Source organism: Strongylocentrotus purpuratus, unplaced genomic scaffold (assembly GCF_000002235.5).
Source record: "Strongylocentrotus purpuratus isolate Spur 01 unplaced genomic scaffold, Spur_5.0 spur5_scaffold_4, whole genome shotgun sequence".
Taxonomy (NCBI): Eukaryota; Metazoa; Echinodermata; class Echinoidea; order Camarodonta; family Strongylocentrotidae; genus Strongylocentrotus; species Strongylocentrotus purpuratus.
Genome location: NW_022145610.1, coordinates 31,511,075 through 31,524,990, shown reverse-complemented (window position 1 = coordinate 31,524,990; position 13,916 = coordinate 31,511,075). Strand labels below are relative to the sequence as shown.

The window sequence follows — 13,916 nt, the reverse complement described above, 5'->3', positions numbered from 1 at the left end:
TTGTAAAATGGCGACTGGCTGGAATGCTCCCCCGGGAGTGGAAAATGTGCATACATTGTGTGTGGGTGAGCCTGAATCTGATGACGGGTAATAATATATCTGTAAAGCGCTTAGGCACATCGTCGGATCAATGAATTGAGCGCTAAATAAACACAGAATATTATTATTATTATTATTACCATGTCTCTGTGCATTCTCTCTCTACAGTTTGCCACGCGGGCAAAGTCAATCAAGAACAAGCCTGTGATGAACGAAATCTTGTCCGACGAGGCCCTTATGCAGAGGATGAAGAAAGAGATCCAGAGCCTGAAGAAAAAATTAGAAGGGGTAAGACCAGGGAAACTAAAGCATTGTTTATACAAGCACAAAAATAGCTCTTAGAATCATGAACCCAATGCTGATATGAAGCACATAGTATTTAGGGGGTTTTAGCAGTGAGGCAGTAAAAGTGAGGAATGTTGCGAATCCCACTGTATGATTGTTCACTCATTTTATTTTCACTGAATTAAACTCCTTGAATTCGTAATCTCAGATACATGTAACTTTGGCAGGACTATGTCATCAATGCGTTTTATACCAAATTATAATCAGAAATTCATTTTTTTCCCCTGCCAATCCATGGTAGCTAGGACACTAATTTTGAAAGCAAGGGCCATGAGACATTGAATTATACATTGTGTGACACATGAGAATATCATCATGTCATTTGTGTACAGAAATGAAAGGTAGTTAAAACTCATTGAAACTTCTGGTTGTTTCTTTGAGTAATAAATCTTCCAATTGAAACTGACTTACCGGTACATGTTTTTGCATTTGTGGTGGGTGGACATTTATGGAAGATTCTGATGCCTGCATGGAGGACCAGTGTTTGTCCAGTGTATATTTGAATGAGTTGAGTGTTGATGCTCAGACTACAGATGGAGGAAACTGAGACCAGTGATATCTATTTTTCTTCTGGATATTTCTTTCAACCATAGTCCCAGGCTCCTCCACTAGCACTGACCGATGAGGATAAGGAGGCCCTCTTGAGCCAGGAGAGGGAGAGGATGAAGAAGGAGGTGATGAAGGAGATGCAGGAGAAGATGGATTACTTCAACAACATGGTGGTCGTCTCCAAGGGTGGGGCAACCCCCAAGAAACAACTCAAGAGAAAGGTCAGTCACAACAAGCTGCAGATCAGCAGATCACTCTTTATAACTCTATATACATGTAGCGCTGATAGGGAAAAGACCGGAACAGGACTAGACCAGGAATTTTTTGTCTGTTTAGTTCTTGCTATCACCCATGATTAGGCAATAGATTAAAAAAGGTATATTGACCACATTTTAAAAAGTATGTTTTCAAAATGGATTTCTAAACTGCAACAATTTCTTGTCATTTCATGTCAGATGTGACGTTAATATTTTTATTTGATGATTTTGCAACATATTTCTGTTTACTATTTCCTATTATTGGCATAGGAGTGATTGCCATTGCATGTTCCATAGCATATTACATTTTGATGTATGTATTATTTAGAAAGGCAGCATACCCAAATCTATCTTGATTGTTCTCCAGGGAAAAGAATACACAGGGGCTCAGGTCAAATTTGCCCCCAAAACGCCCAAAAGAGCCCCCCCCCCCCCCCCCCCAAAAAAAAAAAAAAAAAAAAAAAAAAAAAATGTGCATAGAGTTCAATGCACAACAAATTAAAGAGTGCTATTTTCATGCAAGCAAGCTTGAAAAGTAGCCCCCAAAATTTAATTTTTTTTTCCCCGTTCTCCCTTCTTTCTTCATTCCCGTGGCATGCAGCCCCGACGTGAGACATGGTGCCCCGGCATGCAGCTACAGCCCCTCCTATTACCACCACGCCCTGCCTTGCTGAGAGCCCAGAAGAGCCCCATCTTGGAAGCCTCTGACGCTTCCCTCTCATCGCTCCTAGACGCATCGGTGGATCCATTCATCTCCATGTCAAGTGGATCTGTAAGCAGCATCAGCAGTGACGGTAAGTATCTGGCAGAAAGAAAAATGCGGATAGGTACATAACAAATTAATTGGCACTGTTCATTGTTAACTCGAAAGTTACGAGTTAAATTAGACTGAGGTTTGCACACTGAGCTTCAGCATCATCAGATTAAACAAAAATGTTATTCTTGAAATAATGCTCTGAATTTTTAATTAAATCGTTAAATTAAATCATTTGATTTTGAACATCATGGCCTCATCATCTTTGTGTACCAAGAATCCATCCATAACACACCAGTTACCATTGTGCTGTGCATGGCAGCTGAAAGACCAGAGTACCTCTTTAACCCGTAGTCATGAATCATGATTAACAGGTGTAATGCACATTCATGTAAAGCAAACTGCATCCCTAAGAATAAGTGTATATAATCTGAGAGATGAGATTTATTCCTGCCTATTGATGTACAATATGCCTTATAAAAAGGTGAGAACCAAAAGATATATAATTGAAGATGTTCTTGGCATGATGTAATGCTAATTAGCATGACATGGGCGCAGCCATTTTCCTCATTTCGTGCTGAGGAACTGTACAAAACATTATGCTAAGAACATCTTGCTGTATATCTCTCTCATACACTTTGGTAGGAAATCTTATAGATTGATGGGCAAGAATGCAATAAACCTCTCAGAATAAAGAAAGTTATTTCTTGGGGTGAGGTTTCCTTTGACTTCATTCAGAATTAATTAAAGCATGATTTATTGAATGTTGAATTATTAAACAAACATCACTATATCATCTTCTAGAGCCAGAGGGTAGTTAACTTGTTAACTCATATTCTTTGTTATAGAGTTGATGCCCTTCGGGGTTTATTCAAACATGTATTATTTTATAATTTTCATGTTTTAATTCTCATCATGATCATTTTATCTCCTTATCTGAAACACTGCGTTCATGCACTATCATTAACTTCATTTTTTCCCTTTGGTAAGTAACTCTTTATGATACGAGAATAATGCATGTGTGTGCTGCTTACCTGTTGTAGTTATTTGTGCAGTGCATGCTGTAATGGTAAATTTGTCTATAAAAGGGGGGATTCTTCTGAGATTCAAATTGTGTAGATTATTTCTTCTTTGTTTTTTGGCTATTACATGTAGTCATTTGATTGCATGAGCAACACATCTGAAATTTGAAGGATTAAAGATTGATATAAATGTTGTAGGTAGTTTAGTGTAGTTTCTCTTGATACATACCCAGCTTGATAGTTCGCACATATAGCCAACTAGCCAATCATTTAGAATGCGATCTCATGCATGTTCCTTTATCATTTGACGACTTCTAACATACCAACGACAAGGGCGAAAGCTTTGAAATATAGCAAAAAATAATTTGGGAACCTATTTTCAAATGTGTTTTATGTCATATTTGTCTAATACTTGTGTCATTTGCTGTTCATTTACTAACCCAAATTTGTTAATTATTTTACAATGATTGTTCAATAAATATTTGTTGTGCCAAATGCTTATAAAAGAGTAGAATCTTGATAATTCAGCAAGCAGTTGAAAAGATTAATGAAATTGTGATGATTTTAATTGAATAAAGCCAGTTGAAAGTGAAAATAAAATCAGTTATGCTGTTTTTGAAGAAGCATTGTTTTCAATCAGAATTAAGAGTTTGTTTTCGACATGTTCTTATCAGTCAAATGAAATGCGGAAGAAAAACTATTGCTGTTGACTCAATGCAAATTAAAGTGAGTTCAACTGCTTTGCCAAGAAACTTAGTAATTTCATTTATGTTGTATTTTCCAGCTCATTTAATGATTATTTGTTTAATTATGTGAGTGACTGTCAAATGTGACTTCCTACATTGTAAGTTCCAATTTTCTTGCTGCACTACTGCAAATTCTAAATATGTATATATCGAGGGTTCAGTGACACATAGACGTAACTATTTTGCCAAAATAAGTATTTTATATCAAAATGTTCAGGAAACACAAAGACTTAACTCCACCCAACACCCCAATTGAAGTCATGGCTAGTGAAACATAGAATTAAGGCCCAAGTGCTCAGTGACACATAAACCACTTTTTCTCATAATGGCCAAAATGGAGTTATGTCTTTGTGTCATTGACCCTTCGATATACTACATGTACCGTACTTAGAATAAATTATCACAGTGAACTTCCTTAATTATCAATTAATCAACTCTTTTCCAATGCTTTTTCTCTGCAGAATTCAATGATGAAAATGCAGAGGCCTTCAGAGCAGCAGTCCCTAACTTCGGTAATGAAGGCCTGGACGCTGACTTACCGGATCTAGATGTCGCCTACTCGAGGAAGAACAAGCGCAGGAGAGCCAGTGTACACTTTGGGGATGATGATGTGTACACTTTCACATTAGAAGAATACAACAAAGAAATGGCTTGTCAGACAGAGGTATGGTGAAGCTTCATTTTATAAATTGAAAAAAGTAAATCTCGCACCCCCCCCCCCCCCCACCCCCCAAAAAAGTTGGGTTTACTACACATTTCTGTATATCATGATACAAAGATTCATATATATATTTGGAGTCAGACTAACTCGGACCCGGGGACAACTCGGTTTAGGGTTAGGGTTAGGTAAAAATGACCAAAAAATGACTGTTTTTGCAGCGGGGCCAAGTTGTCCCGGGTCCGAGTTAGCCCGGATCCATATATATGTATATGTAAATAAATAGCCTTTATAAAAATAAAATTGAAAGTTTATTTATGTAGGTACGGTTTTACAGTATGCTTAAAGCCTTTTTTATTCATTATTTCTTGAATTTGACCCACTCAGTATTAACAATACCATCAAAGTGATCCTTTACATGTATGGTAAATGCAGATGCCTCGTTCCCATGTCATGATATACTGTGGTTGTCAGCAACCGTTGGGGCAAGATAATCATAGTGGTTTGAACAAGCCTAAGTGTTTCATTTAGTATTATACAACTCACTTCCAAATCCTAATCAAATGATTGGTCATGCCCGGTCATACATGTGTGATTCGTTTACTGAGACTATCCCACGTTTTTCAAGAAAAAGCATGCAATAGTTTCCAGTACTATCCCACGCATAGAGGTAAAAGCGCTCGTACTGTGTGAGCATCGGCCTATTCTTAGAGGTAAGTGTGCTTATCTATGTGTGCGCACTAAATTAAGCCTATTAAACTTGAGACTGTCACGAATCAATCTTGAATGAATTCTTTTTACATCAAATAACAAGGATCTAGGAGTTTTGTAGTATAAAACAAATGATGCATGTCTTCATTCATTCATTATACGATCTATCCGCCCTTGTTGAGGATGTGTGTATCTATATTCACAGATAGATACACACAGACTCAACTCGAGTGCGGATAGATCATATAATGAACTCATGCGCATGCATCATTGTATATTGTACCACTTAGTAATTTCCATTACGCTATCTTTGTCTGACAGGCGGTTGCATCCCCCTCTGAGGATCAAGTACTTGGGATGACAGCTTCCCTCGAGTCTGCTCAGGAAGAAATTAAGACCTTGAAGGAGATGCTTGAAGGAAAGGAAAGTGATGTCCTAGAGAGGCAAGCCAGGGAAGCAGAGATGCAGGCTGCTCTGGACTCTGCAAACTTGGAGAAAGAAGAACTGAAGAGCCACATTTCAGAGAGCCAGAACAAGGAACTGATGGAGCTGCAAGCTGCACTAGACTCTGCAAACTTGGAGAAGGCAGAACTGAAGTCCCGCATGGCTGAGATACAAGAGGGGCAGCAGACAGGGATGCAAGATGCCCTGAACGCTGCAAACTTGGAGATTGAGGTACTGAAAAACCACGTTTCAGAGAGCCAGAACAAGGAACTGATGGAGCTGCAAGCTGCACTGGACACTGCAAACTTGGCGAATGCAGAACTTATGTCCCGCATGGCTGAGATAGAGAAGGAGCAGCAGACAGAGATACAGGCTGCACTGGGCTCTGCAAACTTGGAGAATGCAGAACTGAAGTCCCTCATGGCAGAACAACAGAACAAGCAGCTGATGGAGTTACAGGATGCCCTGAACACTGCAAACTTGGAGATTGAGGTACTGAAAAACCACATGACACAGGTACAGAATGAACAGCTGATGGAGACGCAGGCTGTACTGGACGCTGCAAACCTGGAAAATGAAGAGCTGAAAAGCCACTTGGCAGATGTACAGAACAAGCAGCTGATGGAGTTGCAGGCTGCCCTGGACTTGGCCAATGCAGAGAATGCAGATATAAAGTCAAGGCTGGGTAGCATGGAAACAGACGCACTTACCGAAGCGATGACAACACTTGAGAAGAGCCACAAGGAACTCGCCGTCCTACAAGCTGCATTGGACTCTGCCAATCAGGAAAGAGAAGCCTTTGGAGAGGTGCATATCAGCGAGAACAGCCAGCTACGTACAGAGCTCGAGTCAGCATCCAGGGAACTCCATTCTCTCAAGGAGCAATATGAGGAAAGGGACACAACCAGACTGAACGAGGCGCTGGCTACCCTGGAGAAGCAGGCTGCTGATCTGACTGAGCTGCAAGCTGCATTGGAGATGTCCAGGGGAGAGAAAGAGACCTTGGAAAGGAGATCAGAGGAGATGCCTTCCAGTGAGCTAAATGATATCAAGGCCACGTTGGAGTCCTCTCAACAGGAAAATGCAGAACTAAGAAGTAGATTGGAAGAGGTACTAGCAAAAAGACTCTCCTATTAATTTGTTTTAATCTCTGTCCAAAATGCATATAAATATATCCCTGTTTTGAAACGTTCTCTATGAATCCTCACAGAATTCAGATACCATTATGTCTTTAAAACCCTAATATATTGTTTTTATTTATTCCTATGTTATCTCCTAGATAATTGTTGTGTACACTTCTATCATTGTAACAGATTTAACATTTTCACATGGTTAATATTAGACTAGACTTCATAGCTTAGTCATTTAATATTAGGCCAACTATCTAACAATTTTCTTGTAATTTTACTGTCCTAGAACTATGTTATCAATCTTAGAAATTACTGTCTAAGTAGAAATATTTTATCAATCAAATTCTCTTTTATTGTAGAATTATTGCAATTCAGCCTAAAAATGTCAGCATTCAGTGTTACCTATAAACTCTTCAATGAAATTTCATTCTAGGTACAGAGTGATCAAGTTAGAGAGATGCAAGTTGTTCTCGAGACGCTGACAGAAGAGAATGCTGCCCTCAAGGACAGGCTGGAGGAGCTACAGACCAAAGACATCAATCAAGTCCAAGTCGAGGAGCCAGAAGAGATTCTCGTAATGTAAGTCTGCCAAATCACTCCATCAATATCACAAATAATATATCAAATATTTAGGAGCGCTAAGAACAAAAAGTACCATAGCGCTTACAAATACAAATATAAGAAAAGAGGACAAAAATGTACAGTACATGAAGCATATCACATAGATCATTGGGGAAAAAGGTGAGTTTTGAGGGATCTTTTGAAGGTGGCAAGACAGGTAATTTCCCTTAAATTACGGAAAAGAGAAGAAGAATGAGACAGTGGATTACCGACGTTGATCCAATCATTTGACTGACTGGCAACTTAAGTACCAGTGCTCATACAAATGAACTTATTCCTGGCAACTTGTAAATGCTCATGGGATTCACAATGGTGTTTTTTTAATGATTTTTATCCATTGTTTTCTATGTAATTCTTTTGTATACACTTTGTTTTGCTGAATATATAGTATTAATAATAATAATTACAAAGGTTGTATTGACAACTTGTCTAAAGGGCATACAACCACTGGGACTAGATTTCATCCCATAAACCTGAATTTAATTCAATGTTAACAATTGCTTGTGAAATTTATTCTGGATGACACTGACAAACCTGCAATGACTGTTGACTGTCCATAAAGACCACATGTTCTGTTTCTCATATTTGAAATTTTTCTTATTATGTGTTTATATTAAAGATCCGTTAATGATAATAATAATATTCCGCTTTTGCCCAATACATTGATACAACGATGTGCCTAAGCGCTTTACAGATATACTATTACCCCAGTCATCGGATTCAGGCTTACCCACACACAATGTATGCACATTTCCCACTCCCTGGGGAGCATTCCGTGTCTACTAAGGGCGCGTTCATGCTTGATTTTGACGGCCAGAATCAGGCATCTGTTACGCGTTTAGTTTAAAACACGGTTGCGTCTTAGCTCACTTTTGTAGAATCACCGAAAAACGGCGATCACGATCGCCGATCGTAAACTCACAAAAAGATGCGTTTACACTTTGTAAACGCGTTTAAATGGGGTCAACGCACTGACCTCTAGTGGGTCTACGTAGCATGCACAGTGAAGGTTTGCGAATCCAGCTGGAAGACCAATTAAGGCCACACACGAAGAATTGCCTGGGGAGCCAGAGAAGTAAGCATGAACACTACATCGTGGAACTGCGATCACGATGAGCGTTTACGATGAGCGTTTCAGATCGCTCATTCTGCCTTCAAAATTTAAGCATGAACGCAGCCAAAGACTACTTGTCTCGCTTGCATAGTAGTTTTTATGTACAATTTTCACTGTATTTCCTTTCTGGGATTCCTCGTATTAGGAGAGCTGAACTGGAGATGTCATCAGCTCTGTGCGATGCTCTCCAAGAAGAGAAGGACCAGCTGCAGACCAAACTGGATGAGACCATCCCAGATGCTGCTCAAGCCACGCAGACACATCATCCGGATGTAGATAAATTGTAAGTGCTTTATTCCTGTTAGTGAAACTTCATGTAACATCATGTTACTCTATCTAAATCTTTTTGATGTTTATAAACTCTAACCGTTTTCTTCCAACAAAAATGGCTTGTTGTTTTTGGACATAATAAAGTTTCTGTAAACTCTTACACTTTTAGTTGATATCACTTTACACTTTGCTGGAAAGCCTCTGAAGCACTTACTACACAATGAGACATAATTGTAATATAACTTTTCAATCTCTCAAAATCATTAATTTAGAAATTGGAACTTACAATTGACCTCTTAGAGTTGTGACCAATTGCAAATTTTTTACATGGAGCTACCAGCTTTTTAAAATTAGTCAGTATTATCAGTAAGTGAGACCGTTGTCATTAGAGTAAAAATCTTGAACAATTATGCTGCCTTTAACGAAAAAGAATGCTTGCTATCATTTCTTTGTTAAAATCACAGTTTAGCAAGTCTTTCTTATCAGCATTCTGGCTTTTTTAACAAAAATGTACGATCAAAACTTGCATCAACACACTGTTGTCAATTAAGTAGTTAACTATTAATGATTATCTTGTTCATGGTCTTTTAATATGATGTATACAGGAAAGGAGAACTGATGGAGTCATTAACACTGTGTGAAGCTCTGAGTGAAGAAAGGAACCAGTTGCATTCTAAGCTGGAAGAGACCAAGAAAGAACTTGAGATGAGAACAGATGCATCATCTGACATCATCAAAATGTAAGTACTGGTATTCCTATAGCCTATTAAAGGCCCACTGTACTACTTGTAGGTACTTGCTCCCTCTATATAGAAAATAATGCCAAAGCGGTGACCATTGGTCCCCCATGATCCTCTTTTTCTTATGTTAATTGAGAGCCGAGTTGATGAGATAACCACCTGCCAGTGACCTTGCTGGGTGTTCTAATCCCTTCTAGCCAAACTAGTACAAACGGCCTTTAAAGAAACATAGAAGTGGGCTCTCATGTGGAATTTAACGGACACCGTTCAATTTGGGTGTTTACCCAATAACAGGTGTTGGCAATCACCAGGATTAGCCTTCCGTTCTATGACCAACAGGCTGCTCCATGTACTGCCCTGCCTTTTTCCCATATGGTAAATCCCCATTTGCATCACCCAAAGACTCTCAGAGAGACTACAGAGTATTTCTGAATTGGCCTACAAGTTGCTGTGTGCAGACCATTAATGGTATTTCCACCAATTCTGATGTCAGCAAATTATGAACTTCTGCTCATGGAAACTGACAACCCTCTCCCTTTAAAATCACAGCACCTCTTTGCTGTGATTACAACCTTTATTTTTAGAGGAGGAACTTTGTTTTTCACTCACTCTCAAATAAACCAATTGTATTGTACAAACTCTTCCTGATTGGGGTTGGAATAGTAAGCCGTCCGTTTTGTAAAGAATGAACCCAGTTGACTCTGGATTGAAGTGATGTCAGACTGACACGTGCAGTGACCGTCCCTGATCAAGAGTCCAATTAGCCTCTTCTCAAACTGGAACACTAACAATGTGCTCTAAGTAAAAGGTATAGACCAGTTTCGGAAATGCCCCCCTCTGAAAAAATGAAATGGAAGCTCTATTACCTGTCATGTGAAAGAATATATTTTGACTAATACATGATGATACAAATTTTGCCTACTAGTTGTATTTGGTGAATTATCATATCTATCTGGACTAGATAGATATTGCGTAGTCCCATATACATCTTTCTGTGTACAGTGCTTGTAACTTTACCAAGACTGGGCCAAATTTCTTATCATTTTGATGATTCAAGAACCTTGCAGTAGACACCAATACTTATATGCTAGATGATCAACCTTTTCTGATTGATTCCACAACGTTTCTTTCACAATGCAAGCGCATGACTGGAACAGGTCTATACCTATAAATTCTGTTCAAGTACTATTTGATAATGAGTTATCATTCTAAATAAGGCCCATAATTCCATTTTGCCATACAACATTCGCTATATGTTCTGCTTTACACCGTTCACACAAACAAATGAGACGCCTGTAATGTACAAGTATCTCTAGAGATACATTGTACAAAACGTTACCAGTATACCGCATCTGAACGGCGATGTCTCTTCCCTTTGCATGGTGTCCTTTAGGAAGGAAGAGATAGGGGAGCTGAGGTTTGTTCACACAAACAAACTAGTTGCCTGTAATATACAGGTACCTCTAGCGATATGTGTATTGTACAAAATGTTATCAGTATACCACGTCTGAACGGGGATGTCTCTTCCCTTTGCATGGTGTCCTTTAGGAAGGAAGAGATAGCAGAGCTAAGGTTTGTGCTGCTGCAGAAGGCTGAGGAGTATGCGGAGCTGCAGCAGTTTACAAGGTGGGAGGACAAATCTCTTAAAGAACAAGAGGTGAGAACTAGAATTAGAGTTTCAAAGATAATAATAATAATTATAGTGCTTATATAGCGCCTAACACTTACTTTATCAGAAGTCTCTAAGCGCTCTACAAATAATGGAGCATAATTACCCTGGCTTTAGCAGTGCAGTTGTTACGCGCGCTGCGTTTCAAGGAATAAATTTCCACCAGGTACCCATTTACTTCACCTGGGTGGAGTGTGGCAAATGTAGATCAATGTCTTGCCAAAGGACATTAGTGCAGCGGCGGCACTCAAACCGCTGACCTTGTGATAGATGGATAGATAGATAGATAGATTGATACATGTAAGTACAGACTCGGGTTTGATGTGCGTTTTGCTCTGTCTCTCATTAAACAAATAGTGAGGGGGGGGGGGGGGTGTCTCCTGAATAGGGATTCAAAAGTATGGAATACTCTTTGGAAATCTACTATATTCATATTCACATTTACACAAGATTAAATGTGTATCATGATTTAGATATATAATATTTAATCAAAATATGTTTACAGGGCTTGCCCTTAACTTTTTTTGAGGTGGCCAGCAGGGCCACTTGGGTAGGAGATCTGGGTGGCCAAATGGATTTTCAGGTGGCCCCACTTTTATGCATTAAATAATGCAAATGTTTAATAAAAAAATGCATAAATTATACGTGTTAAAAGCAGCATGAGCTGCATTTAATAATGAAAGGTGAGTGACTCTTTAGACTCTCATTCCAAATCCTCTCTCTTTGTTTATATACTTCTGTCTCAACTTCACTTCAATGTTTTTCTCCCTTTCTCCTTGACTATCATGCATCACAAGGACCCCCTCCCCCTTAAGTTAGGATTGTACAGGGCACACAAGGCGCCAAACTTCTGCTTTTCTTTGAGCTCCAAGTTCTGTTGGAAGATATAAAATTGATTGTATATTTACTTTAGGCCTGAGTCGAAACGGGTCCCCGCCCGGGCCCCGACCGTCGAGCTGAAACCCGGTTTTTGGTTTTCGGGTTTCGGGTTTTTCAAAATTAAATTTCACACTGATATTTTGAAATATAGAACTAAAAATATGGAATTCACAAACTTATATTTCAATATAATCAAATAAATATGCTTTAGAAATAAATGGATATTGTTTCAGTTGACGGTAGGTGTTTTTATCGCTCTAAAATTGAGGCTGCAAGAAAGGAATCACGCTTCGTGGTACCGATCGAGTGCGTTCAGAAACGGAAGTGGAAATAGATATATGACCCACTGAAGACAGAGCAAGAAAATGCCACACACAAGACTAAAATATTGATCAGACTATTGCAATTAAATCGTAATACTAAAGGCATTAATTTAATTGTCAAAATATATCCACAACATAATGGTTTATCCTTGATAGTTTGATGAAGGAAAATAAATTAGAGCTCTTGAAATAACATCGAAGTGCCTTTCGTTCGTTCTAAAAATGCGTGTATAACGGCAAGCAGAAGTTACGAGTCAAGCTTCATATGCACGTTTAAATCCCTACACCGTCATCCGACCTGATCGGAACAATAAGCATTAAACCAATTAAAAAACATCACGTAAGACTTTAAGGGACTCCAATTCAACAAAATTACCGTAAAATAATTATTTGCTTTGACAAATAATACTATAGATATTCATAATATCTTACAGAAATAATGATATTTCATGAGCTACGTACTCGATATCGAGTTCAGCTAGCCATCATTTTGAAATGAGACGTAGTTGTCATGCATGCAGCGCAGAATGCGGCAGCTCGCAGCTAGAGAGGGAAAAAAAACCACATAATAGTCACGTGAATATCACGTGATCTCAGGCCCGCGCTTTTTCCTCTCTCTTCTGCATACTGCCCTCTACAGTCTACTGCATGACAACTACGTCTCATTTCAAAATGATGGCTAGCTGAACTCGATATCGAGTACGGGCCATCTAGTCGGTGATTTCAGGTGGCCCGACAGCGTTTCAGGTGGCCATTGGCACCGGGCCACCGCTAAATTCGAGCCCTGGTTTACCTAACTACATCCACAAACGATTTGGCTGTATTTTAATCACAATTGTGTAATTCTTTGATAGTTTCATGTTGTATATTTCATGTACTTTACCCTTCTCTGTTGTGTTTTTATAAATGATGAGTAATTAATTGTTTTAAATCTGTGAGCACCACTTAGAAATTCAACTTATGTAAAAAAAAAATTAAAAAAAATTAAAGATGAATCTTTTTTCTCAAAGATTCATGATTTATAATTTATGTAGTTTAAATACTTGTCAGAAATCAGTAGGGTTTAACAGAGAGTTTTTTCAGCTGTAGTTTTAATGTTTATATGTATATAAGATAGACCAGCATGCTTCCACCAAATGATCTGTACTGGTAATCATGTCTTTTTGTATTCTCATAGTCTGAATACCAGTGTGAAATCAACAGACTCCAGGAGATCATGAAACAAAAGGATAAAGATCTGAGGGATATAGAGGTAAGTAAATTCTCATGATCTTTTCCAATCTCTATTATTTATTTCTTCTCCTTTCCATGCTAATCATCACCAATTTAAGTTGCTGATACATAAGTCTTTGAAATTTTGTTGTTGTTGTTGTTAGTTCTTATGATTTGTGGTGATAATTATCATTACTTTTGTTTAAAAATTGTTCTTACTTATTAATACTATAGAATAAACGAGCAATTGTTAGTTCTACTGAACCATATTTACATTTCATGTAAAGAACCATGTGTGATCGATATTGTAAAAATACAAATTTTGATGCCTACAGTCCAAAATTTTATAATTTTTACTGACATTCTGTGCCTCAGTCAGTTGGCACCGAAACAAGTTTAATGTGGTAATGTAAAGACACAAAGATATTAATCA

At 38.4% G+C, this 13,916-nt stretch overlaps 1 protein-coding gene across 1 annotated transcript in view; it reads left to right on the top strand.

The window, feature by feature from the left end:
• The window catches only part of LOC105443707 (centromere-associated protein E), a 45,693-nt gene that overhangs the window by 12,616 nt on the left and 19,161 nt on the right, over positions 1 to 13,916 (top strand). Inside the window, 10 exon segments of the mRNA XM_030997604.1 lie at positions 208 to 327; positions 978 to 1,154; positions 1,792 to 1,984; positions 4,174 to 4,376; positions 5,403 to 6,635; positions 7,089 to 7,234; positions 8,536 to 8,673; positions 9,266 to 9,400; positions 10,949 to 11,057; positions 13,449 to 13,523. Coding sequence (XP_030853464.1) covers positions 208 to 327; positions 978 to 1,154; positions 1,792 to 1,984; positions 4,174 to 4,376; positions 5,403 to 6,635; positions 7,089 to 7,234; positions 8,536 to 8,673; positions 9,266 to 9,400; positions 10,949 to 11,057; positions 13,449 to 13,523 — 2,529 coding nt within the window.